The sequence below is a fragment of the Dermacentor albipictus genome, chromosome 1 (genome assembly GCF_038994185.2).
Source record: "Dermacentor albipictus isolate Rhodes 1998 colony chromosome 1, USDA_Dalb.pri_finalv2, whole genome shotgun sequence".
Lineage (NCBI taxonomy): Eukaryota > Metazoa > Arthropoda > Arachnida > Ixodida > Ixodidae > Dermacentor > Dermacentor albipictus.
In genome coordinates, this window is record NC_091821.1 from 454,960,807 (window position 1) to 454,986,115 (window position 25,309).

A 25,309-nucleotide genomic window follows, 5' to 3' on the forward strand; every position below is an offset into this window, starting at 1 on the left:
AGCGGATGAAATTCGCAATTTTTGTCCAAATTGGGCATATAAAACGGACTTTTGCCGTGTCGACACGGGCTGGCAACTGACTTGCAAGGGTCAGCCAACGATGGCGGCTCAATATTGTGCGTGCGAGGGAGGAGAAAGAAAAGCGGGGCGTAAGTGCACTGGCTTTCGCGTCCGAGGCATGGGGAGGGGGGATGTGAGGGAGAGAGGGTTCTACTGCGGTAACTGCTGTTAACGGCGCAGCAGCCTGGGCGCCATATCTTGAAAGCGACCTGCTATGTGGACAAAATCCGCCAAGTTCCGGTAGCTTCATATGTGCTGTGCTTTTGACGTTTTGTTTGCTTTGAAGTGAGAGACGGCACGAAGGTGAATTTGCTCGCTGTTGCTGCCGCGCTTCCTCACTCCAAAGTTTTGAGTGACTTTCCTCAGTCATCAAGTGAGATATGTTCATGTTTACCTGTGCATGCGTGACACTGTGCTTGTTAATTTAGTTAGTAAGCTAATGTTTACAACTTTATTTGGTCGATAAAACTACTATTCTTACTTCGCATAGCTGTCTACTAATTTGCTCAGTAGACCATAAATATTTATGATCGCTTAGCGCAAACGAGGAAGGACGGAAGGGAACAAGGGGAGCACCATCCCTTCCGACCTTCCTTGTTTGCGCTAAGCAATCATAAATATTCGTAGTCTACTGAGCAATATGAATGCAACATGTGCTTCTGGACAGCTAATTTGCTATCACGTTCGAGGCTTTGCCTTTGACATGAAATTGCGACTCCCTTTGTTTGTTTGTTTTTTACTTTGGATGTTTGTCACTCACTCTTTGCAATAACGTTTTTACACATCGTGACCAAAGTTTCGGAAGTGAGGCGTTTTGGTTATTACGGACTTCGGATAAAACGGACATTTTTTGTCGGATTATCAGGGTCTGTTGTAACGAGTCAACTGTACAGCAAAACCTCATTAATTCGGAAACATTGGATAACTCGGGGTCATCGTCTGGTCCCAGCAGGTGTATGCATTATTTAATGCAATCAAACTCGTTAATTCGGCCGTGTTTGGCCACACATTGGTTAATTCAGATAGCTCTTTGAACTAGGCAAGTGCGGAGCGCCGCAAATGTGCATCGCAGAAGAGCAAAAGCGATGCGTCCAGCCGAAACGAATCAGCGCAGTCAGCATTGTAGTCATCCGCATTAATCGTACGTGAATGATAGCAATTCTGGAGCACTTCGTGCCTATTTGCATCCTTAAAGCCTTTATTATCGTGTTTACCACCGTGCATAATGGCGCATTGGCCAGGTGCCTTCATAACTGCATAGTTGAGGCCCATGATTGCATCTATAGCAAATGCGGTTTCACCTCCAGTTGCAGCAAATGATAGCGTCATTTTGAATCGGTGCACATGTCAGCCATGTTCCTTTAAAACTGTGTGGTTGCCGTACATGATCGCATCAATATCGGCCGAGGTTTTGTCCTCAGCAGTTGCAGCTAACAGTCTCTGCTTTTGACTCAGTGCAAAGCTGTCGAGAATGAAGAGCACCGGCGACATTGCGATGGATGGAAAATCTGTTGGCAACTAGCTCACTGGTGAAAAAAATAATCGAGATGTGTGCACGGTAGTGAAAAAAGCACCTCAGATGATGCCGTGCGCTGCGAAGGAAGTCGTGAGGCCTTTGTCCCTGAGAGTGCTAATCAGTCACGAGGTGGCAAGTATTGCAGCTTCCACATTGCTTTTGCCCAAATTAGAAACAGGATTTGCTCATTCATTGTGGAAATAAAAACATGATGAAGTAGTAAGCATTTGTGCATTAGACAGTTTTAGTACTGCGTCATGACGATACGTACGCCGCACGCAAGGGCTTTGCGGAACATAGGAGAGCGTGTCGCGTTGGGGCTTTTAGTACTGCGAAATGCCTGCCTACGTAAGAGGGCGAGCGTTAGACGCCGGGCGCGTCGGAGCGTATGGCCGTGTCCGCCAGTACGTCGAACCGTCGGCCAAACTAGACACTGTTGATCTCGCTAACGTGATGTAACGTGTGGACGCGTTACCGCTTCGTCTGACTATATTTAGGCCTTTAAGAGACTCTACTTTTAATGCGGATATAATGCAGGAATCATATCGAGAAAAATAAAAAAACGAGTACTTGCTTTCTCAGGCTGGCACGGTCATTTGCGACAAACTGCGCCAAAAGCAGGTCGAGCCTTTCGCGCAAACAGCACACACTGAACACTTCCTCAAAAACAAAGTTCCTATTTTTGCTATGCATTCCCAACGTGCAGGGTCTGGGAATGCCTTCTGCGCGTTCACTTCACGCAGCAAAGCCAAATCGTAGGCCATTGAAAGTACCGCCTTCCGCGAGTCGCCTTTGACGCTGCCATCTTGGGAAACTCTTTTGTCTCGTGCTCTCCCGAACAAACGAGAACCACGAGAGCAGCACGCAAGGCTCCCTACGTACGCACGTAAGAATCGGATGTGTGCGTACACAACGGCCGCCTACGCATCTCGTACCGTTTGTGTTGCGTTCTGCACATGCAGGGGGGTCGCCATCTTGCCGCCGAGCAGTGCGGACGTGTTTCGCATGGGCTGCCGACTTTCGACCGATTTTTGGCAACTTTACGGACTACGACGACCCGGGAACATCACACCGAGGTCAGTGAAGGTGCTGTGCACCTAACCGCTACGTTTTTGGAGACAAGACCTGCTCATAGCCAGATTTCGGGCACTTCTCCCCCGAGCCGCACGTAGTCGTGCTGGGCCTACTTTAGGCCTAACGCGACTAGGGCCTTTCCCTGCCGCCGCCGGCGAAGACCGCCGGCGCCGGCGCCGAGCCAGAATGGAATGTACCGTGGATGGGGAGGATATCTCCCCGGAAGAATACAACAACGAAAAGCTCTGGACCTCTGCCATCAAGGCCCACGACCGCGTCCACCCTAGGAAGAAGAATGCGACGCCGCTTGCGTCATCCATCACGACTGACGACGGTAACGGCAAGGCCGCCGAGAAAGAGAAATCGGCCGCTGGCCGACCAACAATCAGAAGAAGGAGACCGCTTCCTCGCCTCCCGGCCACGGATTATAAAGTGGTTTTCAGACCGAAAGGAGGCCTCGATCTCCGTTTCCACACCGCCACCACCCTCCTGCAAACGGTATGCCAGGGGTCCGACACGGACATCGCTACAGCTCGAAAGCAAGACCAGGTGCGTGTCAACCCAACCAATAATTCTTTCACCGTGAGCTCTCCATCGGCGGAGAGAGTCAAGAAATATGTCAGTCTACAAAACCTCAGAATCATCGACCAGATATACCCTGTAAATGCTTACATTGCGGCCCCAGACGAAGCCATCAAGGGAATCGCCTACAACGTGCTTGAAGACCAAACCCACGAGGAAATCCTCGAAGACATCCAGGACCTCAACAAAGGGTGCCAAATTGCAGACGCAAGAAGGCTAGGCAAGACCTCATCGGTACTAATAACCTTTACTGGAACCCAAAAGGTACCCAGCCAAATCCGTTTGTTCGGAGGACTATACTCGTGCTACCCCTTCCGTGCCAAAACGGAAGCCTGCTTTAACTGCCGACGGGCCGGACACAGAACCGACGTCTGCCCGAGGGAAAGGACCAACCTATGCAACCGCTGCGGGACGCAACACCCCGCCAAGGAGAAACCGGACTGCACCCCAAAATGCATCCTGTGCAACGGAGATCATTTCACGGGCGCCAGAAGCTGCAAGGCCCGCTTCGAAAGACCCCACTACAGGGGAAGAAAACCCACCGAAAGCCAATGGCAACGCGGACAACAAGACAGCGGAAGACACCATTCCAGGAGCCGGGAAAGGTCCAACTCCAGCCAAAGAAGATGGAGAAGCCGGAGCCGCTCCATCTCCTTCCCTCCCCTCCCGAAAGCCGACAGTCAAGAACGCCCAAAACAGGTGAGCTGGAAACCGCAGACCTCCCTAGAGAGAGATAGCAACGCAGAGCTCAGGGCTATGATTGAAAGACAAAATGAAACAATCAAAGAGCTTAAGGAAATCATTGTAAACCTACAGGGTAGAAACTCCCCCCAGAAGGAAACACAAAGCTCAAAACAACGCACCCCTTCTACGATACCCAACACCTCAGTACCCCCCTCCGCGGCATCCTCGCGTGCCTCGTCACCACAAAGAAGCCCCCCGGCTAAAAAGAGAACGATCGAAACGGTCAAAGACGTGGAAAGCCCCACCCTAAACGATGTAATTCACCTAATCCAAGGCATGAACACCCGACTTGATCGCATGGAGGAGAAGATGGCAGCAACCGAAGACAGAATCAGGGCAGACATGAAGGAACAAATTGGTGCATTAGCTACGCAGCTAAACGGGCGCATGGACGCCCTCGAGACCAGACTAAGCCAAACAGAGGCTACCGTAGCCACGATAAAAACTCAACTCGCAGATCATGCTGAGCAACTTGCAGCGATCTCACTATCCAAATCCGGTCTCATTAACACCCAGGTACAAAGATCAAACCAATATGGAGGGAAACCTTAAGGAAATCAAAATATGGCAGTGGAACTGCAGGGGCTTCCGCCCAAAGCGGGAGAACCTACAACTCCACATCCAAAACTTAGACAAGCCGGAGATACCGGACATCATAGCACTGCAAGAAACGCTAACTAAAGCCAAACTCAGAAACTATAAAACGTACGAAAAAACGGGAGCGCAGAACCCACGTGCGGCCGTCTTGGTCCACAGAAACCTGACCGCTGTCGAACACGAAATTGACACGAAGGACGCGGACTGCCTCCTCGTGGAAATAATTCCACAGAAAAGAGGACAAGCGAGCCTATTTATTCTCAACATATATAGCGCCCCCAGATCGAACCACCCCCCGATAATAGAGGCAGTTAACAAAACACTCAAGCTCTGTGGACACAAGCCGCTATTAATAGTAGGCGACTTTAACGCCAGGAACACGGCCTGGGGCTACAAAATAAACAACAAGAAGGGCACCGCCATATGGAATTACATACAAGACGAAGGCCTAACATTACTGAATGATCCGCTACAACCCACGCGAATAGGAAACAGTGTGCAGATGAACACCAGCCCCGACCTCACGCTCAGTAAGAACATGGGAGAAGGGAAATGGAGGAACACCGCCTGTAGCCTAGGCAGCGATCATTATATAATCGAAACCACCATCCCGGCCACATCGCTAAAGAAGAAAGGGCGGAAAGTGATCACGATCACCGACTGGGACAAATTTAGACTCATCAGAGCACGAGACGAACCCACCACCATAGATGACCTCGACAAATGGGTTGACCAGCTAGGCAAGGACGTCAAAACCGCGACCAAAAGCATACCAGTCACAGCAGAAACACACGCAATAGACAACAGACTACTACACATGTGGAAAGCACACGAAAGCCTTCAAAAGAGATGGCTCAAACAAAAACACAACAGAAGACTCAAGCTCAAAATTACTCGCCTAGTTAAAGAAATAGAACAGCACGCACAAGAGCTGGTCAAACAACAATGGGGTCAAACATGCGACCAGATGAATGGAAAACTGGGCCTAAAAGACACGTGGCACCTACTCAGGTACCTCCTAGACCCTGAAAATTGTAAGACGGCACATAACAAGAACATCAGCCGCATTATACACGAACACCCCCTTCAAGATGACGAACTCCTCGACGAACTCAGGAGCAAATATGTAGATACCTCCGACAAGGAAACGCTTCCCGAATACAAAGGACCTCCGAATCCAGGAATGGACGAGAAAATAACGACGGCGGAGGTGAGGGCGGCGCTACACAAACTCCGCACATCCTCTGCCCCGGGAACGGACGGAATCACAAACCGAACCTTGAGAAACCTGGATGAGGAATCAATCAAAGCTATCACAAAACTCTTCAACCAATGCTGGGAAAAGGGCAAGCTGCCGGCAGCGTGGAAACACGCAAAGATAACCTTCATACCGAAACCAGGGAAGAGCCTACAAATACAAAATTTGAGACCTATCTCCCTCACGTCATGCCTGGGCAAATTGCTAGAACACGTGATTCTAGGTCGCCTGCAAGAACACATGGACAAGCATGAACTCTTCCCCAGCACAATGTTGGGCTTTAGACAACATCTCTCCACACAAGACCTCATGCTTAGACTATCGGAGGAGGTCATTAACCCTATTCACAGCAAACGAACCAAAGCAATCCTAGCTCTGGATTTAACCAAGGCATTCGACAAAATCAAGCACGAGGCTATCATGGAAGCCCTTTCAAATCTAGGAGTAGGCGAGCGAGCCCACACCTACGTCAAAGCCTTCCTATCCGCTAGAACGGCGGAAATACGCTTCGGGTCACTCACATCCGACCCTTTCACACTGGGAAGCAGAGGAACGCCGCAAGGATCGGTACTCTCACCCCTCCTTTTCAATGTCGCGCTCATATCCATGGCACAGCTGCTCGAAGGAATACCAAACCTATCGCATTCCCTATACGCAGACGACATTACACTCTGGGTAACCAAAGGGAACGACGGAGAGATCGAGCACGTACTGCAAACTGGAGCAGACGTAGTCTCGGAACACGCCAGAAAGATAGGATTATCGTGCTCCCCGCAAAAATCTGAACTTCTCGTCATGAGATACAATCCGCGAGGCCATACAAAAACCTCAGTCCCTATAGAAGTATACGTGGACGGCACCCTAGTTCCCGAGGTCCAAACGATTCGGATACTAGGTATGCACCTACAAAGCAACGGCAAAAACACAGTGACTATCAACAAACTTACGGCATGCGTGAACCAAACCAACCGTTTGATCCGACGCATCGCCAACAAACACTTTGGGATGAAGGAAGTGGATCTTCGGCGTCTAATCCAGGCTTTCGTGCTCAGCCGTTTCGTGTACTCCCTCCCATATCTCAACCTGTATAAAGCGGAGAAGGAAAAGGTAAACTGCCTCATAAGACAAACCTACAAGGCGGCGCTTCACCTGCCGAGATACACACCAACTGAGAGACTCCTGAAACTGGGCGTCCACAACACGCTGGACAAACTAGTTGAAGCACACAGGACAGCCCAATACGAAAGATTAACCAAGACACCTGCGGGAAGACACATCCTAAGGAAATTAAGCATCCCGTACGAGAGCACTCAAACAAACGTCGGGCCCATACCCAGAGACATCTTCAATCGCCTCAGGGTTGACCCAATCCCAAAGAACATGCACCCGGAGTATCACAGCAAACGGAGACAGGCCCGGGCCAAAGCACTCCAGAAACACTACGCAAACCACGAGGAGGCGGTCTACGTAGATGTAGCCGAACTCGGAGAACGCGACGCTTTCTCCGCAGGGGTAGTAGGAAACGACCTCAAACCTATCACCGCGGTCACCATTTTTGGAAGGCACGCGGAAGAAGCGGAAGAAGCCGCGATAGCAATAGCTATCACAAATACCGCAGCCAAAATAATTTTCTGCGACTCCAAGACGGCAGTGCGTAATTTTGCCAAAGGCAGAACCCACGAACCGGCGCAACAAATTCTGAAGAAAATACATTTCACGCCCCGCCAGATCAAAATCATCTGGATCCCTGCGCACTCGTCCCATCCCGGGAACGAAGCGGCTCACAATTTCGCCCGAGGACTCGTCAACCGGGCAGTGAGCCAACCGATCCTGCGAGGAGCAAAAGAGCGCATGATAACCTACCACGAAATTACGCAATACTATAAAAACGACAGACTCGAATACCCACCCCCTGACAATTCCTTAACCAAAAACCAGCAGGCGACGTGGAGGCAACTCCAAACACACACCTTCCCCAACCCGTACAAGCTATCCATAGTCTACCCAGGGACACACTCCCCTGAATGTACGCTATGCGAGGCCGACAAAGCCGATTTAGCACACATCTTGCACGGATGCCCTGAGCTCAAACCTAGAGCCGAATGGCAGCTATCCAACCGAGAGCAGTGGGAGGCTGCGGTGACCAGCTCGGAACCTGCGGTTCAACTGCAGGCCGTGACCTGGGCTTTAGAAGTCGCCGTAAGACACGGTCTGATGGCCACCTCACGAAGCCATCATGACTTCCCACATCTAATCTCCTAAATCAATTTCTGTTGACGAATTAAAGTTTTTACCACCACCACCCTGCACATGCACAGTTTGCAGAACGCAGCGATGTTACATATGCAACGCCGTTGTGTACGCTACGTACGCAGTACTAAAACTGTCTATTGTCTTCTTGATACCCTCGTTAATTTGACATTAGTTTAATTTGGCCATTTCTTTCAATCCAGTGAGAACCGAATTAACGAAGTCTTACTGTATCCCATTTCGTTATAACGAGGTTCAAGCGTACAGTCACCGACCGATAAATTGGACACGGATAATCCGGACATGTTTGGTAATTTGGACAGCTTCACGGCACCACCAATGCCTCCATAGGCTTAATGTGTAAAGATGACCGATATTTCGGACTGCCGCCAGCTCTACATTCGATTATTCGGACTCCATCCATGGCTATAGCATACGCCAACTCGGCCACCATTATCTTCTCTGGCAACCTCGACAAGACATCAAATACGGCCTCAGAGATTACGTGCTGGGCAATGATGTCTGAGGCCTTGGCTTGGTTGCTGCTCTATACCTTAGATATTTGACTGCAAATGCCAATCTTGGAGGCTTTACTTTAATTCTGAGGTCACATCTACATCGCGATCACCATATCCTATTCTGGCACCCCCACGCATGACCCGCTATTGCCATTGTGTTTGCCGAGTTTGCCTTCTGGACAGCGTTCTGTCATTCTGTGCTTGTTTGTTTAGTTTGCGTTTCAGACAGCTCTCTGCGGTCTCCAGAAGTCTCCCTCATGAAGTTATAGTCAGTCCACATCGAATGGCACCAATGGTGCCCTTGCAGTCGTACTCCAAATGAGTCGAGTCGCAGTCCGAATGAGCCCAACTCAGCAATTGAAGAGGCTGAACTGATGCCTACCACAACGAACTCAAATAAGGACATCATTGATGACCTGCTAGGCTGTGGTATGCTGATTCCTGCTGCCGTTACATCTGAAAACTTTGCAGACGGCGACAGCACAGTTTCGTGAGCTGCCGAATCAAACAATGACGAAATAATTGAGCAAGTTCTCCCACTGCCAAATAGCGACTCTGACTTGAATGATGATGATGTGCCGCGTGCTCTTGAGACTTCACATGCAGATATGACTCAAGCCTTTGCAGTCCTTGCATCAGCGTACAGTGACAACGTAAAAGTGGCAGAAATACAGACGGACTTAGTTATGCATGAGTTGATACTCTTTAGTTGACTCATTGTTACGACCTACGTATTGTTATATGTGGTATCGTCATAAGTGTACTGCAGCATACCCAATAATTCGTTATATCCGTGTTTGTTATATCTAGGGTCAAGTGTATTTCCTTCGTGGTGTATTTTTGTGCAGCACTCACAATTAGACAAAGTTCAAAGACAATACACAAAGGACACACGCGATGAGCACTTACCAACACACTCAGTTTTCTATCCTGATGTGTTTCCTTGTGTAATTGCTAAATAGAGTTGCTTATTGGTGCTGTTGGATGAGTGTATCCACTTGCAGATTAGCCTTTTGTATTTATTCACTGTTTTTCTCGATAAAAATCTCAGTTGTGAGCCAGTGCCTGACCTGTGTACTTACTCCAACTTCTATTGTCCTGTTTGCACTGTTTCACATATTAGCATTAACCCATTTGTTACTGTGCAAACACGTTTTGCTGTGACATGCTTGCGTGCACCAACTGTGTCCCCTGTCCTGTTGGGGTAATGCAGCCAAGGCATGCTTGGTGGCACCCCGGTGCAAGATACACAACGATGCGAGTGTGGCTCTGGGCGGTGGTCTGCTGGCTGCCCTGGTGCCCTGTGGTCTACTGGGGGCTTCGCTGTGCGTCTACTCGCTACGGCCGCGCGGAACCCTCCTGCACACGTGGAGCTTTGGGGCCAATGCCATTTCGGTCAGCCTGTCCCCGCTTGCCCGGTACCTAGTTGTCGGGTTCGCTGCCACACGGGGATACTTCACCCAGGAGAGGGAGGCAAGTGGCCATAGGGACAAGTGACCATTGGAGCCAGTTGACTCTGATTTCAACCTTCTCTCTTTCGTTTGTGTTGTCCATAGTCCATGGTGTTCTTTGTTCCTTTCCCATGAAAGAAGTGGGGCACACATGGCAAATTTGATTCTGTGAGAGAGGAGCACGTAAGCAACTATGAACATCTGCTTTTTGCAGCCAAAACATGGCTTCGGTAGCCTTTTCTTATGCCTGAATTACTCGCACACTCCTTGCTACCGTTTGTGCTCAACTAAACTGAACAAGATCAACCTGCTTTTAGTACTATTTCTCTGGAATAATCTTGTTAAAAATAAATGTTTCAGCATCACATGAAAATATTTTCTTCTTGCTGTGTGCAGCTACTGTATCGGGTAGGTAATAAAGGGACTGTATCAGGTAGTCCTCAGCACATATGAGCAATTATTTTTTTCTTTTGAATCATTAATTGTGCAGGTGGTGGCCCAAATCTTCAAGCTGACTCCACCAGACGCTGAAGGCTCATCCTCTTCTTCGTCGGTGAGTGCCGCAAAGTTCCTTGATTGACTTGCGCCAGTGCGAGGTTGATTATCGTGGTAGAGTGCCCGCACAGTGCCCGTAGAAGGGAATTATAATATTTGCCTGATTGTGATGCGCCCGTAAGTCTACAGCACCACGGGTTTCCACGGGTTCAAAGAAAGAAAATAAAAGCGCACCTGAATGTAATGTACCACCTATATACAGTAGAATCTCATTCATGCATTTTGCAAAAGAAAAAGAAAGAAAAAAACGTACTAGCCGAGAAAACATACAATCCGAAGTATCTAAAAAAATTGATAGACTGAACTATTGTTGACAGCTTCCATAATGCAAAGCGTCACGCGGATCGTTGCGGCACCATACGCCGACGCGCATTGAGCTCATGGTGCTCCGGCGGCCCGAGACGTGTTTTGTTGTTTTCCTATTGCGTGGTGTTTTAAGAGGGCGTCCGAAAATTGAGACAAAATCGAGCTGGTGGGCCATGCCGGATGCCGTCAGAGCGAAACGTGACACCCACATCGCGCTGCCTGCAGAAGGGAATGGCAGTGCGTTTGGATTATCATGTACTGAAGGGGTGCAGTATGCTATCAATGGCACTGCGCACCACGCGCTATAGAACAGATAGGTGAAGATTCTTATCATAATAGGTTTGGTGGCGATAACTCTGAATGTGGCGTGCAACGACCCGTGCAGAGACTTTTTTCATACCTGAATAAGAAACTATGCTTGCCATCATTTTCACACGAGACAGGCAGCTATATACAGTTCTCGATTGCGCGCACCTCATGCTTTTTCTTGTTCACATGGAATCAAGCGATCGGAAAATGTATATGATCACAGTCTGGCAGCAGGCAGCAGCGGTGAGTTATGGTTATTGCCTATTGAAAGCGTGCACTACACTTTCGACAGCACCATGCCCTGTGAAACAGATAAGTGAAGATGCTGTGGGGTCTCAAATGTGCTCTTGGGACAAAGGAACGCCACACAGCAGCACAGACAATCACAAAGACATTTATTGCACCTTTATACACTAATGCCTGCTAGCCATCACACAAGACAGAACATGCTGATGGGCGTGCAACAAATCTAGGAAGTCTGACTCACCATGACCAGATATGTTCGCCTCACATTGGACAACAACGCCTGGTCATTCGTGTGTGTGGTCACGCGAACGGTGGTGCGTTTGAACGATTATGTTTGTCCGTTCCGGTGCCCTGCTCCTGGAGGCCTCACCGGATGGTCTTGCAGAACGTCCATGCCGCTTGCCGACCCCGACCGAAAGAGGAAGAGCCTACTACCCGTCACGCCCGACTAAACCCGTTGTTAGGTGGTGTTAGCTGTGCAACACTCGTGCCATCTCTCATAGCAACATCTTGATTTGGGCGAGTTGGTTCATCAAGTTGTTGCTACTACAGACACAGTGCTGGACCTGTTGTGTGCGTTTTCGATTGTTGTCCTCGTCTTCTTCGCACTGCTTCAAGTTTTGAGTCTCTCGTAATGTGCTGCAACCAGACTGACTGTTGCCAGCACTAAGGTACGCGGAGAAGCCAGAGTACAGAAGACGCAAGAGCCATGCGGGGAAAACAACATCAGGGGTCGCCTGAGAGTCAAGCATCCCCACAATGCTTATCACAATAGGATTGCCGGTGATAGCTGTGAATGGTGCATGCGACGACGCTAGAGAAGATTAGCTGGCGCCAAAATGAGAAACTCAGTGCACACCTTGTTAAGAATGGCGAGCTGAAAGGCAAGATTGCCACCCAGTTACGACCGGGGGACAAGACATGCATCCCCCACTCTCCGTCGCTTCAGCTAGGATGCGTTCGATGAAGCAGGCTTTGTGCTGACACCGCCGCGTGATCCTCCAACCCCATCGCCGTTGTGACGGAACGAGTTCGGCGGGCGAACTATTGTGCCCGAGCTCTCCAGCGCGGACCTGATCTGCTACGCGTGAACGGGCGGCTACGGGAAAGCCCTTTTTTGTTGCTTCCCACGCGCGACCGGGACGCAAGACAACGAGCTACCCACCATGGCTCCGAGCTTCCCGGAACGGCGCCCCTCTGACGTCGGCGCCGGACATCGGAATGTGTGCGCCTATGTGTGCGTAAACTGTTCTGCGGGGCAGTGGCAAGTTGACAATGCGTAAACGAACGTTCGCGTCACCTTGTATCGCGGGAGGACCGAGTGTTTAAAAACCGCTGTGGCGCGAATGCTCGGGACACTTCTCTTGAGCAGTCATGTTGAACTGACACACTTCTCTAGTGCAGTCATGTTGGACTGACACTCTTTTTCTCAAGCAGTCATGTTAGACTGATTTAAATACTATAAATAAACCCATATTCCTCACTCTCGATGAGAAGCAGTTCTTTCCTTCATCAACGTCCTCAGCGTGGATAAGTTGGACGACGGCATGGGCCAGCTACCTTCGAATTCATGCCGGACTCCAATCTTGACAACGGATCACGAGCGATGGGATTGAGCCCCCAATCCTGACAACCTGTGTTATCACGCGGGATGGGCGGGCGAGTATTGCAATGAAACTACCGTGGCGGGCACCTACAGTCGAACCCGGCTATATCGAACTCGCAAAAATATGCCAATCAGTTTGATATAGAGCATAATTCGATATAAGCCTGCTGAATAATTAGATGTCATAAACGCACATACCATTTATAATATCACTTTATTGATGAAACTAGCCTAGTTTCGCATGAAATAGTCCTGCATTTCTTTCTGCTTAGGCAGTTTTGCTGCCTGCGACGCATGCACTTCTCCACATTGTCTAAGGAGTTGGGAGCAGCTGAGGCGGCAACCTTCCGCATTCGCGCAGAAGCACCGGACTAGTGCGAGCGTACCAATCACTTTGGAGGACGTAGGCAAAGGACCATCGTTGCTTTCCTCATTGTGCCCACTTTTACTTAGGCTCGGTACGATGTCGGCAATGTAGTCTTCGTTTGCTGGCTTTCTCGTGGTGGCGACACTATCATTTGCAGTCACAAACTCATCCACCGTTGATTCGTCAACAGCTTCCGGAAATTCTGACAGCTCACTCCAAGTTTCGGGAACACCGGCAACGGCTGCGTCGCATTAATCAGAATTTACAGTCATCACCGAGCACGAGGAAGCCGGCACGGCTGAAGCAATTTTGGATGAACCACTCATACATGGCCGTGCATACGCGTCGGGCGCCACGGGCACCGGGGCGAGAGTTTGGCCGCTTTAGCCCTAATTTCCCCCTTATTCTTCAAGATCGTCCTGAAAGTGTCCTCGGAATCATCCACGCTGCGGGGACGCATCCGACTTCTCACCGCGTTTGACCCGATTTATGATTTCGAGCTTCAGGACAAAAGGCAAATTCTGCCGCTTCATCACGGCAACACTGCGGGAGAAGGCCCACAAGGCACACACACAATGGACCAGAAAAGCACCGAGACAACTCGCACTCGCGCCATTTTGCACGACGAGAGCACAAGAGCCTCTGATTGGCTGTCTGAGCAAGCACTGCGGGCGGGCCAGGATCATTTCTTGCAGGGGGGTGTTGACAGCTCGTCCGAAGCAGCGCAGTCACGGTAGGGAGAACGGTTGGATGGCGCCGTGCCGTCATGTTTTTTCGCTACCGCAAAGGAGAGCCAACTTCTGGGTGCACTTTTGCGCAGTCGATGTTCGATATATCGGGAGTCGCTGCTATTTTTGTTCGATGTAAACGTAATTTCTGCTATATATACTTATTGTAACTATACCGTGCCCAGAAATTGTTCGATATATAGAATAATTCGATGTAAACGGGTTCGATATAGGCGAGTTCGACTGTGTATGCTGTTCTCAATCGCGCATGCCTTGTGCATTTTCTTGTTAACATGGGATCTAGCAGCCGGAAAACGTATCATACGGTCACAGTTTGGCGACATACTTCACAGAAGGGAAATTACCTTCACAGAAGGGAAATTTATTTGCAGTATCCGTTGTCATCACTGTCAGAGAGCTCCATGTTGCTGTTGACTGACCAGAAAAGGTTGCCTTTCGTGCCATACATTTCTTGAATGACTTACAACCATCGCGGATGGGAGGGTGGCCCACATACTCAAATAGCCACTTAGCCAATTCATTCAGCGATTTGTGCCTTGACCTATTGGCGTGACACTCTGGTTGCTATTTATTAGCTACTCACTGTACAATGCACGAAAGTGATCTTGCTCGGGCTTAGTAATGTACATGTCCAGTGAACCACAGCGGCTTTCACGAAACTTTGCCACTGCCACCGCAAGGTGGTGATGACGTTGCTTTGATGCCAATGCCACCAACACAGCTTTGGTTCCACATCTGATTGTGATGCAGAGACAGATTTCAGGGCCACTTTCTCTGGAAAAGAAGAATATGCGTTAGGTTCATGTAAACCCTGCACTGAGTGCAAGATGTAGATGATGACAGAGGTAGAAACAGGTAAATAAGGATAAATGCAGAGTTTTGCTAATGCTTGTACTCGTAAAGGCACGAAGCAGATGGTGAAGTCTCAAATTAAACGTTTCATTCCCTCGGCTTGACTGGTGCGCACAGTCCTGTGGCCAGCTACAGCAAGTGGGCAACCTGAGTCAACCGGGTGGGACCGCTGGCCAACCTCCGGTGAGCCTCAACTCTGTACGCTGGCTGCCCCGGCCCGGGGAAGGGCTCATCTACGGTACCAACCGTGGATCCCTCTGCATCTGCCGCCCACTGTGAGTTTACATAGTCGGCAGTTCAATAAAACCTTGTCCAGTGAGGTTGCATCTCGGAAAAAGTTAAAAAATTGTCTCTGACAAAGTAAAAGGTTATTTGACGTTTCAATATCCTACGGGTTCCTTGTGACACGGCATTGTCGCATTGCAGTCGCAATCATTGCGACAGCTGTAATTGCAGTCTGCTGCACTGTGATGTCACAGTTGTAGCAGTGCAGCGGGCACAGGCCTCTGCATTGTCACACCTGCACGGTGACAGCTTCTCACTGAGAAGGCTTGCCAAGAGACGTTTACCTGACTTGACTCATCAAGGACATCCAGTGTTTGGAAAGTCAAGGTTCCCACTAAGCAGAAGAATGGGAAAAGCGAGCATTTTAAGTCTGCATAGATTGTCTGATTACTTTTAGAGGAATCTTGCGAGATCTCGTTTTAAGCAAGGAGTTGACTTGGTTGTTGGAAAAATTGGGACTAAAGTGGCCCCACTGTTATTACACAGTTTAAATTAGCCTTGATAACGCAGTTACAAAGAAGCTTGTGCTGTGGCAGGGATTTCGAAGGTCATGCTCTGTTCAAGACCAACTGCCTGCTTTTGAGTCCAACACCCATAGAGTGCCCTGCAGTCTTACAATCGTGCCAACAGACCATTTGGTAGGAAACTTTATTCCCAGGGAAATCTAGCAAAATTAGCCAGCTGCATCTTTCTTAATGTTCAAGTGCAATAATTAGTATTTTATTATAGGTGGTTAACGGTTATTTAGCTAATTATACAAACAACATGTTTAGAGCCAGAGCTGCAGTCTCGAGTCTGAAATGGGGTAACGCTGAACGTGTACCATATTTGTCAGTTTTTGGCTTACTGAGTTCTCAGTAAATTTTATGCTCTGGACACCTAAGAGCACCAGTCCTATCTTACAAACTGGTACCAGTAGACATAGTCTCTCTTTTAGCAGCCTCCTGGGAGACTGAAAAGACCTCTTTTGGTTGTTGCCTTGCCGCGCACCCAAGGCTGACATTGCAGCCAGAGTTGTCGTTTTTGTTTTTGTCTTCTGCTTCATCTCCTAGGTTGGTGGATACAAGAAGCATCTAAAGCTTTGTGCATCTCCTTTATGCAAATGCAGAAAGCCTATCTCTAAGGAGGATGGCAGCAACGGGCCAGCATCCCGCTCTGGTCCGACACGAGATGCGACCAGCCCCTTTGTGATGCTCACTGACCAGGTTGACAGGACAGCCAGGAATACCACCATCCAGGTGAGGTCATTTGTACCTGGGCAGGACCTAGAATGGCTGTAAAAAAATAGAAGTTTCTTTCGAAAGGTGACGCATCGATTGCAATAGCAAATTGGTAGACCGCTATACGAAGTAAAAATAGTAATCTTATCGGCTATATAAACTTAGGAAAACTTCGCTTACTAACTGAAATAACAAGCACGGTGTCGGCACACAACCTAACATCAGCATATCCCACTCGATGAGCACGGACACTCGTCAAAACGCTAAAGTGAGCAAGCTTGGCAGCAGGAGCCAGTGAAGTGACCTTCGTGCGATCTAGTGCTTCAACGCAAGGGTAGATAGAACACAGTGTGCACAAAGGTATGAGCTGTCTGCAGATACCTTTCACGATACGGTGCGTGTGACTGTGCATGCCCGTGCAAATACGCACTTGTTGGCGGAGCCGAATTCGCATCCCCCCCCCCCCCCTGTCGCCACTGCCTCCCGTGTTGCCTCCCCAATTTGCTTCATATATGGCACACAAGATTGAGCCTCAGCCGTCAGTTCACCTTGCGCCCGGTCGTGAAATGCGTAGTTGCTACCAGAGCACAACCCCGCCCCCCCTTCCCTGCTTTCCTCCTTTGTGTGCACGAGATCGAAGGGACATCGTTGGCTCACCCTCGCATGCTTTCACTCGTACATGCAGTATATGGCGTGTGGCTGCGATTTTATCATCCTTGGACTTTATGCAGTACCTCACAGCGACGCCGTTGGCAGAAATGCGCCTGGAGCGTCCATATAGAGCTAAACCTCGATGTAATAAAGTCTGTAAAAGCAGCAATTTGCTTCGTTATATCGAAATTTGGTTCTATTAAAATGCAACTTTTTATGCAAATAAATACAGTCGCCGATCTATTTTTCTTACGCAGAAAGGGGCCGCAGAATTTTCTGAATTATCGGGCAACCGAAAAAAGCATATTTGAATGAGAAAACAATACATTTTGATAAATTTGGTAGTCGGCAACAAATGATACGGTTTCATGCCACGCACGTCGATGATATCTTGGCGGTACGAATTAAGGAAAGTCAGCCATGCTTTCACGTGCACTTCGCCCCCACGGCAAATAACGTCACCCACACTGGGATGATGCTATAAGGAATAGTGCCGTCAGCGGGGAGCAAACGCTAGTCTGCCTCTCACTCCATCTGGTTACTAAAACTCGAAATTACACAACCTCCTATAATAAATCTGTGGTAAGACAACTTACATCGTTCCACGCCGTCTTGGCATGCCCACTCTTTACACACGCGACAGATTATCTGTAAAGCATGGTGCACGGCTGCATACGCACTCAGCTGGGCTTACAGCCATGCGCAGCCACGACCAAGACACGTGCCAGAAATTGAGATGCGCACCAATGTGCCCCACTCCGCCCCTCGCGCGCGCTTTATCACATTACCGCGAGTAAGCTCCCTTCCCCCTTTGCTCGCAACGGAAGGCAGCATTCGTGAATTCACCATCTTTCTTCTCTCACCTTCGCACACTTTCACTTGCACCTGAAGCACACAGCGCGCGACGCGATAGTATCTTGTCTCACTTGGATTTTATATGGAGCGTGGTGCGGCTCCAGCACAGAGATCGATCTTGTCGCATTGCGTGCGATTTGAGAGGTGGGATTGCAAACAGCTGCTTGTAATTCAGTCATCTGACCACCTGCGTCCGCCGCGGAAGTTTTCATTTATTGTCTTGGCATTCCTTTGCGACGGCAGTGAGATTTCATTGTATTGAAATGGCTACAAACACACTTCATTATATTGAGATTCTAAATACATGGTGTTCTATGGAAAGTTATGAAAAATCAAATACTTTGTTATATCGAGGATTTCGTTGTGTTGAAGTTGCAGATGAGTAGAATGATTTGCGAGGCTCTTTAACATTTGTTGATGGCCTTACACACTGCTTTGAAAATGTTTTAAAAGCCTTTGAGGGGCTGACCTTTTTAGCCATAGTTATTGAGATTAACTGGACCAGCTTTATAAAGCGTGGATTGACTGTCAAGCTGGTTTATTCATGATCAGATGATCCCATGTGGAAGCGCTGTTTTCTCACTATCTTTTTACTTCCCTGAATGCTGGGTGTAAGGCAGGAGGAGATACGTGGTACAATGTAGCACCCTATCTAACAAGCGAAGGATTTGAAAGATGGTTGCCGCGGCTGCTGGAACTTATTGGAACATTGTAGGGGCTTGATGGTACTTATTGAATGCAGATGTTGCCACAACAGACAACGGGCAGAACTGTACCATGTGTCTCCTGCGTAACTGTATCAAAACTGTGCTGTGCATAGGCTGGCAGGCAATACAGCAGAACGCAGCTGAAACTTGCTGGCCTTGTAGCTGAAACTTGCTGGCCTTGTACTTGGCAGATGCAAAGTGTATTGCTTCAAGTTACTGCACTTTATAATGGGGAAGTGGCAATAAATATACTCGACGTCCATTAATTCGACCCTGATGGGACTGACGAAATAGATCAAATCATTCAGCGAGTCGAATTAAACAAGATGGAGAAAAAATGCCACAGCTCACTGCTCATTCATTTGACAGTATAGTCTACTTCCGTTAATTCGATCTTGACGGGGCCGGCGAAAGTGGTCAAATTAAACAAAAAGGAAAACGCCGAACCACCGTTGTTTCACTTGGCAGTATTTGCTTTTAAAGTCAGTTTCGTTGCAACGCATTGTCTTTGCAGTAAACATACCATGCGGGGAAGGGGACCACTGCTACAGCACATATATAGCACGCATTCCTTAATTTGCACACGCACCTGTGCTCTCTCCGGTCACAGTATAAGCACCAAGACACCTAATAAGCTTACTGGCAGGCCTTCAGAGTTTTATAAAGACCCTTGGCTTTTGTTACCTTTAAACAACCCCTCAATTTTCTGATTATTTTTTTTATCTTACTGCCTTCCTTTTCACTAGCTTTCCCAAAACACAGATGCTTTCTCTCCACTTTTCGGTGCAGGCACGTTCGCGGGCGTATAATTAAGGAACGCCTACTAGGCACTGTTAACGGTCTCCAATATGAGACATGCATGGCGGCTGGAACGAGGGCTGAAATCTCCACATCATCATAAACAGATCTGAACGGCTGCCAGTATGCCTATTACGCATCTAGGTGCCTGTACTCTGACTGGATGTAGCACGTGCACACCTATATACTAATTAGGAAATGTGTACTATGTCCCGTTACCGTGGCCCCTTTCTATTCCTGATATGCTTCACTGCACAACACGACTCTATTGCGGCGAAACTGACAAAGCTTGTTCGGATATTTCGATGAAGACCAGTTTTGAGATTTAAATAACGTAAGTCTGGGCCTATAGAAATGTATACTTCGACTGGATCAAATTAACTGAAAAATCGAATTAAACGGGGTCAAATTACTGCATTTGCCCAATTCTGACCCACCTCACAATCAAACGCGTCCGCTTTCTATGTGTACAAAGTAAAAAATCTAACATAGAGATAACAGTAAAGCTCCTAAACAAAGCATAAATATAACACGCACCCAGTATTTCAGCAAGAAAATTGGTCAAGGGTCTAATATGCGTTGCACCATCATGGTTAGCTTCGCCGCAATGATCCATGTTATGCGGTAAAGCATACAAGCATAGTGAAGGTGGTTTTGGTTTTGTAGCAGGCAATTTTTTACCCTATTTTCGTGAAGAAAAGGCTTGCATTAGGATCGGGTGAATACCATACTCAGACATTGTGAGCTACAATTATTGCTCGAAAGCCTGCCCAGGGCAGGTCGGAAATCAGCTTTTTCAACAAGAGATTTAACCTGGGTTCAACACGTTCACTGACCCCTAAACTCCATCGAGACAGACGCTACCACTAAGGGTGTTGCTATTAGGCCACCGTAGGGGTGAGGCACGTGCATGCTGACTCCTCAAGTTCAAGTTTTTCGGTGAAGGTCAATTTTGGGGCTGAAATAATGCAAGCTTGGGCTCATAAACTGGCTGACACCTTCGTGCAGGATGCAATTAATGGAAATGTACTGTAGCACCACAGGTGTCGTTGCATACCCAAGGCCCAAGGTGACCCTGCCCCCCCCCCCCCCCCCCCCAACTTCCCCTTCTCATGTTCTTCTATGCTCCTTTTGCATTATTTTGTATACCTTCTTGGGTTCTTCTTTGTACACCCGATGGTTAGAATCCCCTAACTTTGGGTGGACAATACCTAAAACTCTGTAATGTCGTTCTCCCTCCCTCGCAGGTACTGTCAACTGCTTCACAGACAGTGCTGCCGCAAACGCAGACTACAGGGACTCAGACGATGCTGCGTGGTCCTGGGTTTTTTACGGAGCAAGAGCAATCCAGTGACAGTGCCATGACCTCAACTGCTTTGTCGTCTTCAATGTCAGCGTCCTCCGACAACAGCCCCGTGCCGGGCCCCAGCAGCTCGAGCTTGGACACTGCAGGCAGCGGCAGCGGGGCTGCCTCGGATAGGTGGTACCACTCGTGCTAGCGCTGGGAACTTTACGGCAATCCTAGCAACATTGATCTCATTTTGTGGCATGGCAAGCCACCACATCCATGCAGTCACTGTGTGGAAGCAGCCTTTATGTTTATTCCTTTGTTTTTCCTTCCATTGGTCCCTCTCTCTATATTGGTGGCAGTCTTTCAGTAAGCGACGACAGAAAGCGGGGCTTTTTGTCTGAACAAGAAGTAGGCGACGTACACTCGCCCACAAGATATTGCGGGGTGCACGAGCGCATGGTGAAACGACCCTCCTCCTCTTCTACCAGCGCACCCCTGGTGTTGAGACCGACGCCTTCATGCATGCGTGTCCCTCCGAGACTGCAAGCGTGCATGTTCCCACGCTTCGTGGTCCTTGCGCGCCGGCGATATAGTAATGTAGCCGCGAGGTGCCTCTCTTGCAATTGGCGCTGTGGCGGCTTCGACGGGCAAAACTATGTGAAGGGTGTTTAGAAGCATGAGCTTGCGCGCGCCGCTGCAGCCGCCTTTTGTCGAGTCACGAGTGCTGACGCAAAGGGCGCAGGTGGCGAATGCCACGAGTCATTTTTTTTTCTGCGCTGCACCTTTTCGTGGCTGATCTTCTTTGTTTATTTTTACGAATGGAGCGTTCTCCCGCAGAAGAGCGTGGCAGAAAACGCGTTCTACAGAAGGAGACAGGCAAGACGAAAATGAGCTCTTCATTTCCGTTGTATATAAACAAAGTTTTGCCCCTCGAAGCTGCCCCAGCACCAATGGCAAGAGGGGCACCTTGTGGCTACATTTGAATATCGCCGGTGCACAAGAAGGAAGCGCGGATACATGCACGCTTGCAATCTTGGAGGGAAGCGCATGTGTGCAGGCGTCGGTCTCGACACCAGGGCTGCGCGGCTAGAAGGGGAGGAGGGCCGTTTCGTCATGCGCTCGTGCACCCCGCAATATTTTGTGGGCGAGTGTACATGTCTGCCTTTGTCACATGGAGAGCACTCTTCCTTATTTCGCTCTCGAAGTATGTGCCAGCTGGCCGATATTAGCACTCTGGAATTGCAATGAAGAGAGTGTAGTTTGCTAAAAGCAAAGAGCCCACAGGCTAATGTGAGTGAGAGTCAAAGCCTTTGTCAGTCTTTTTCGTCTTGCTCCATTTTTGTGCAGAAGATGATGTATATAATACAAGTTTGTCAAGGCACCTGCATATGCAATGGTGGCTTGTCAAGGCTGCTTGCGGATCGCAGACTTTTTGACGTAAGCTCACCATCTGTATGTTGGAGGGTGTCTCTTGTCACGTGCATGCTGCAACCAATTGTGATCTGCTGTAGGTGAGATCTCACTCCAGCAGTGTGAAGGGGTGGATATTGTTGCATATTGAAATAGGTTGCGCAGTCCAAAGCTGTGATACAGGGCTCGCTTTGGAACGCTCACTGCATAGATAGAAGCATGCTGCTCCACAATGCTTGCCTTGCCCAAGCACATATGTTTAAGCACGGGTGTGGGGTTGTTCACCCTGGTGAGTGCATCAGTCGATGGTGAAAGTCTGCTGATTCAGCGACGAATTGACATTTGATTTGATATACTGCCTATTCTTTGGTCTCAATCATGTTCCAGACATTGGGCAATGCTTCTGAAAAATCGAGGGCTAATGTATTTGAACAAATGTGGTAGAAGCCAGCCACTTCGTTCCCACAACAGAGTTGCTATTCACCGTGTTGCCGAGCCCGCAGTGTCCGTCTCTCCCCTTGTGGGGTGAACAGCGTTTCCTTCATATCATACTCCTCAAATTCCAGGAAACTTTATTTATCTGGTCAAATTGTTTCTTATCCTTTGGAGAACTTCGTATTACGTATGAAAGGCTGTAATGTTTTATCTGTCTGTCTTCAGAGCATCTCGTAACAACACACTATGTGGCTGACATGCTTGCTTATGCAAAGTGTTGTCGAACTCGGGCATGCTTTAGAATAGGGTACACTCTCTGCTTTTCAGTGGGCGTGAGAATGAGCAACTTATTGATGCGTCATGTTGTATTGTGAACAAATTAAATGTGCATAAGTTAGAGCTGGCTAGGATGCATACAGTTTTGCTCTTTCCATGTTGCACACCATCAGCATAATTTAAATCTTTCAGTTTTGGATCCACACCGCCCTTGGCAACCAAACAGTGTGTCAGCGTGAATAACACTCTCAAGTTATTACGCACATTTACATGTAAATGATATTCTGCCAAATGCATATGATTTGTCCACCACAGCACATACTGCAGTACTTCTTGTGTTTGGCACGCTGGCCACAATGCTTTAGATCATGTATTACTAATTGCGAGCTACAGTCCAAGCTTTGCAAAGTGGGCTGCGAAGATGTACAGAGGTGTACAGTATGATGAATCTATTTCTTGCTATGCTACTGTAGTAAAGGCATCATCGAGCTTCCTGGGCTTCCTACCTCAATAAACCATGCTTCCTTTTTGCCAATTTAGAACGGTACGGATGTCTCCTAGCTTGTGTATTTGTGGGCTTTATGAATAAGTGTTCCAAGATGAGCCTGCGGAGGGGCTAGCTTTACTATAGCTGACGGCGTGCGTGCCTTGAATGCAGTGGTTGCGAATGTGGGTGCGACTGTTTTGAGCATTGGGTTTGAGCAAGTTTACGTGTCATAAGATATATGACGGGCACGTGCTGTTTTGAAATGTGTTGATGCTGGTGAAAATATGCAGTTTCATTCTTGGCCACATGGAGCAGTGTGGCAGGAGCAGTCATGAGAATGTTGATTAGACGTAACTTTTTTCCTTGTCTTAAAGCAGGTTTTATATAAGGTATATAAGCAGCAGATTTGTAACGATTCGGTCTCTAATCCATTGCTTTTCGTCCTTTGTCACTTGCTCGCGCACGGCACTGAGTGCTGTTTTTACGAGGATTAGCCATTCGCAGAAATTGCGATTGACGCATACAGGCCATTGCAGGCTGTTTCCGCTGAAATTGGCCATTTCACGTGACCACAATTTGCATGTAGATGTTGCACGCTGGTTACGCTGACATCAGCTGCATAGCACAATCGCGATTGGCAAGCACATGCCATTGCGTGTTGCGGTTGCTAAAGCATGCCACTTCATGTAATTGCAATTTACACGTGCACATTGTTTGCAGGCTTCTTTCACTGCGATTGGCCACTTGGCCCTGATCGTGATTGGCCAGGAATTCGAAATGCTACACCAGAATTGAAGTTCAACGTGTGGTCTTTTTCGATTGTTCGCTATAGCAAAATTTGAAGGTCAGGTGACTGATGAGGCTTATAGACAATGTCACTTAAAAGTATCCAACCAGCATTGTAAGCAACAAATTTAGACTAGTCTCATGTTTTCCCTCAGTATTGCTGGCATTTTTATCGCTATGATGTATATCTGCACTTTTGCAATGTTAAACCTTGCCACTACAAATGTTTATTTGTACAAATCCATTACCATTAAGCATTCTTTTAATTTTTTCTGATAATTTGGGCCATTGATTTTCTTTAATCAGTTTCAGTGCATTATTTTTCATTGCAGCTTTTCGTATTGGTGAGGCTCTCGCACACTGCATGAAAGTGTACAATAAACCTTAAGGTGAGGCTAAAGCATGTAAACTAAACCTTGGCTGATGTCTCGTTTATCTTACTTTTACATATTATATTTCTTGTGCATATAACACTCCCCTTTTTATAAGTTTGCACCTCCTGATTACAATCCTTGACAGAGGGAGAAGGAAAAGAAGTCTGCACATACAATCAAACCTCGTTATCGCTAATATTAATTATAAGTGTATACAGTAGAACCTCGTTCATACGTCTTAGAAAAAAGAAACGCGAGAAAAAATGTACTAACCGGGAAAACGTATGGTCCGAAGCAACTAAAAGAATTTGACAGATGGAACTATTGTTGACATATGCATAATGCGAAGCGTAGTGTGGATCGTTGCGGCACGAGGCACCGACACACCTCGAGCTGGTGCTGCTTCAGCAACCTGGGACGTGTTTTCTTGTTTTCTTATTGCGCGGTGTTTTAAGACAGTGACAGGAAACCGAAACGAAATCGAGCTGGTGGGTGGTGCCGGATGCTGCCAAAGCAAAACATAATGGCCGCATTGCATCGCCTGCAGCAGGGAATGGCGGCATGTTTGAATTATCGCCTACTAAAAGCTTGCAGTATGCCACCAATGTCACTACGTGCCAGGCAATGTAAAAGAGATAGGTGAAAATGCTTATCGTAATAGCTGTGAATGCGGCGTGCGACACTCCGTGCGTAG

The 25,309-nt window shown here is 48.2% G+C and overlaps 1 protein-coding gene across 3 annotated transcripts in view; it reads left to right on the forward strand.

Annotated features, from left to right (window-relative positions):
- Nucleotides 1-24,644, forward strand: part of LOC139054780 (activating molecule in BECN1-regulated autophagy protein 1A-like) — a 123,053-nt gene extending 98,409 nt beyond the window's left edge. For all 3 annotated transcript variants that reach the window (XM_070532385.1, XM_070532387.1, XM_070532386.1), the window contains 5 exons: nucleotides 9,813-10,072; nucleotides 10,541-10,603; nucleotides 15,158-15,315; nucleotides 16,434-16,563; nucleotides 20,804-24,644. In XM_070532385.1, the coding sequence (XP_070388486.1) occupies nucleotides 9,813-10,072; nucleotides 10,541-10,603; nucleotides 15,158-15,315; nucleotides 16,434-16,563; nucleotides 20,804-21,055 (863 nt within the window). In that variant the 3' untranslated portion in view covers nucleotides 21,056-24,644. The remainder of the gene's footprint in view (nucleotides 1-9,812; nucleotides 10,073-10,540; nucleotides 10,604-15,157; nucleotides 15,316-16,433; nucleotides 16,564-20,803) is intronic.
- Nucleotides 24,645-25,309: the final 665 nt, after the last annotated feature.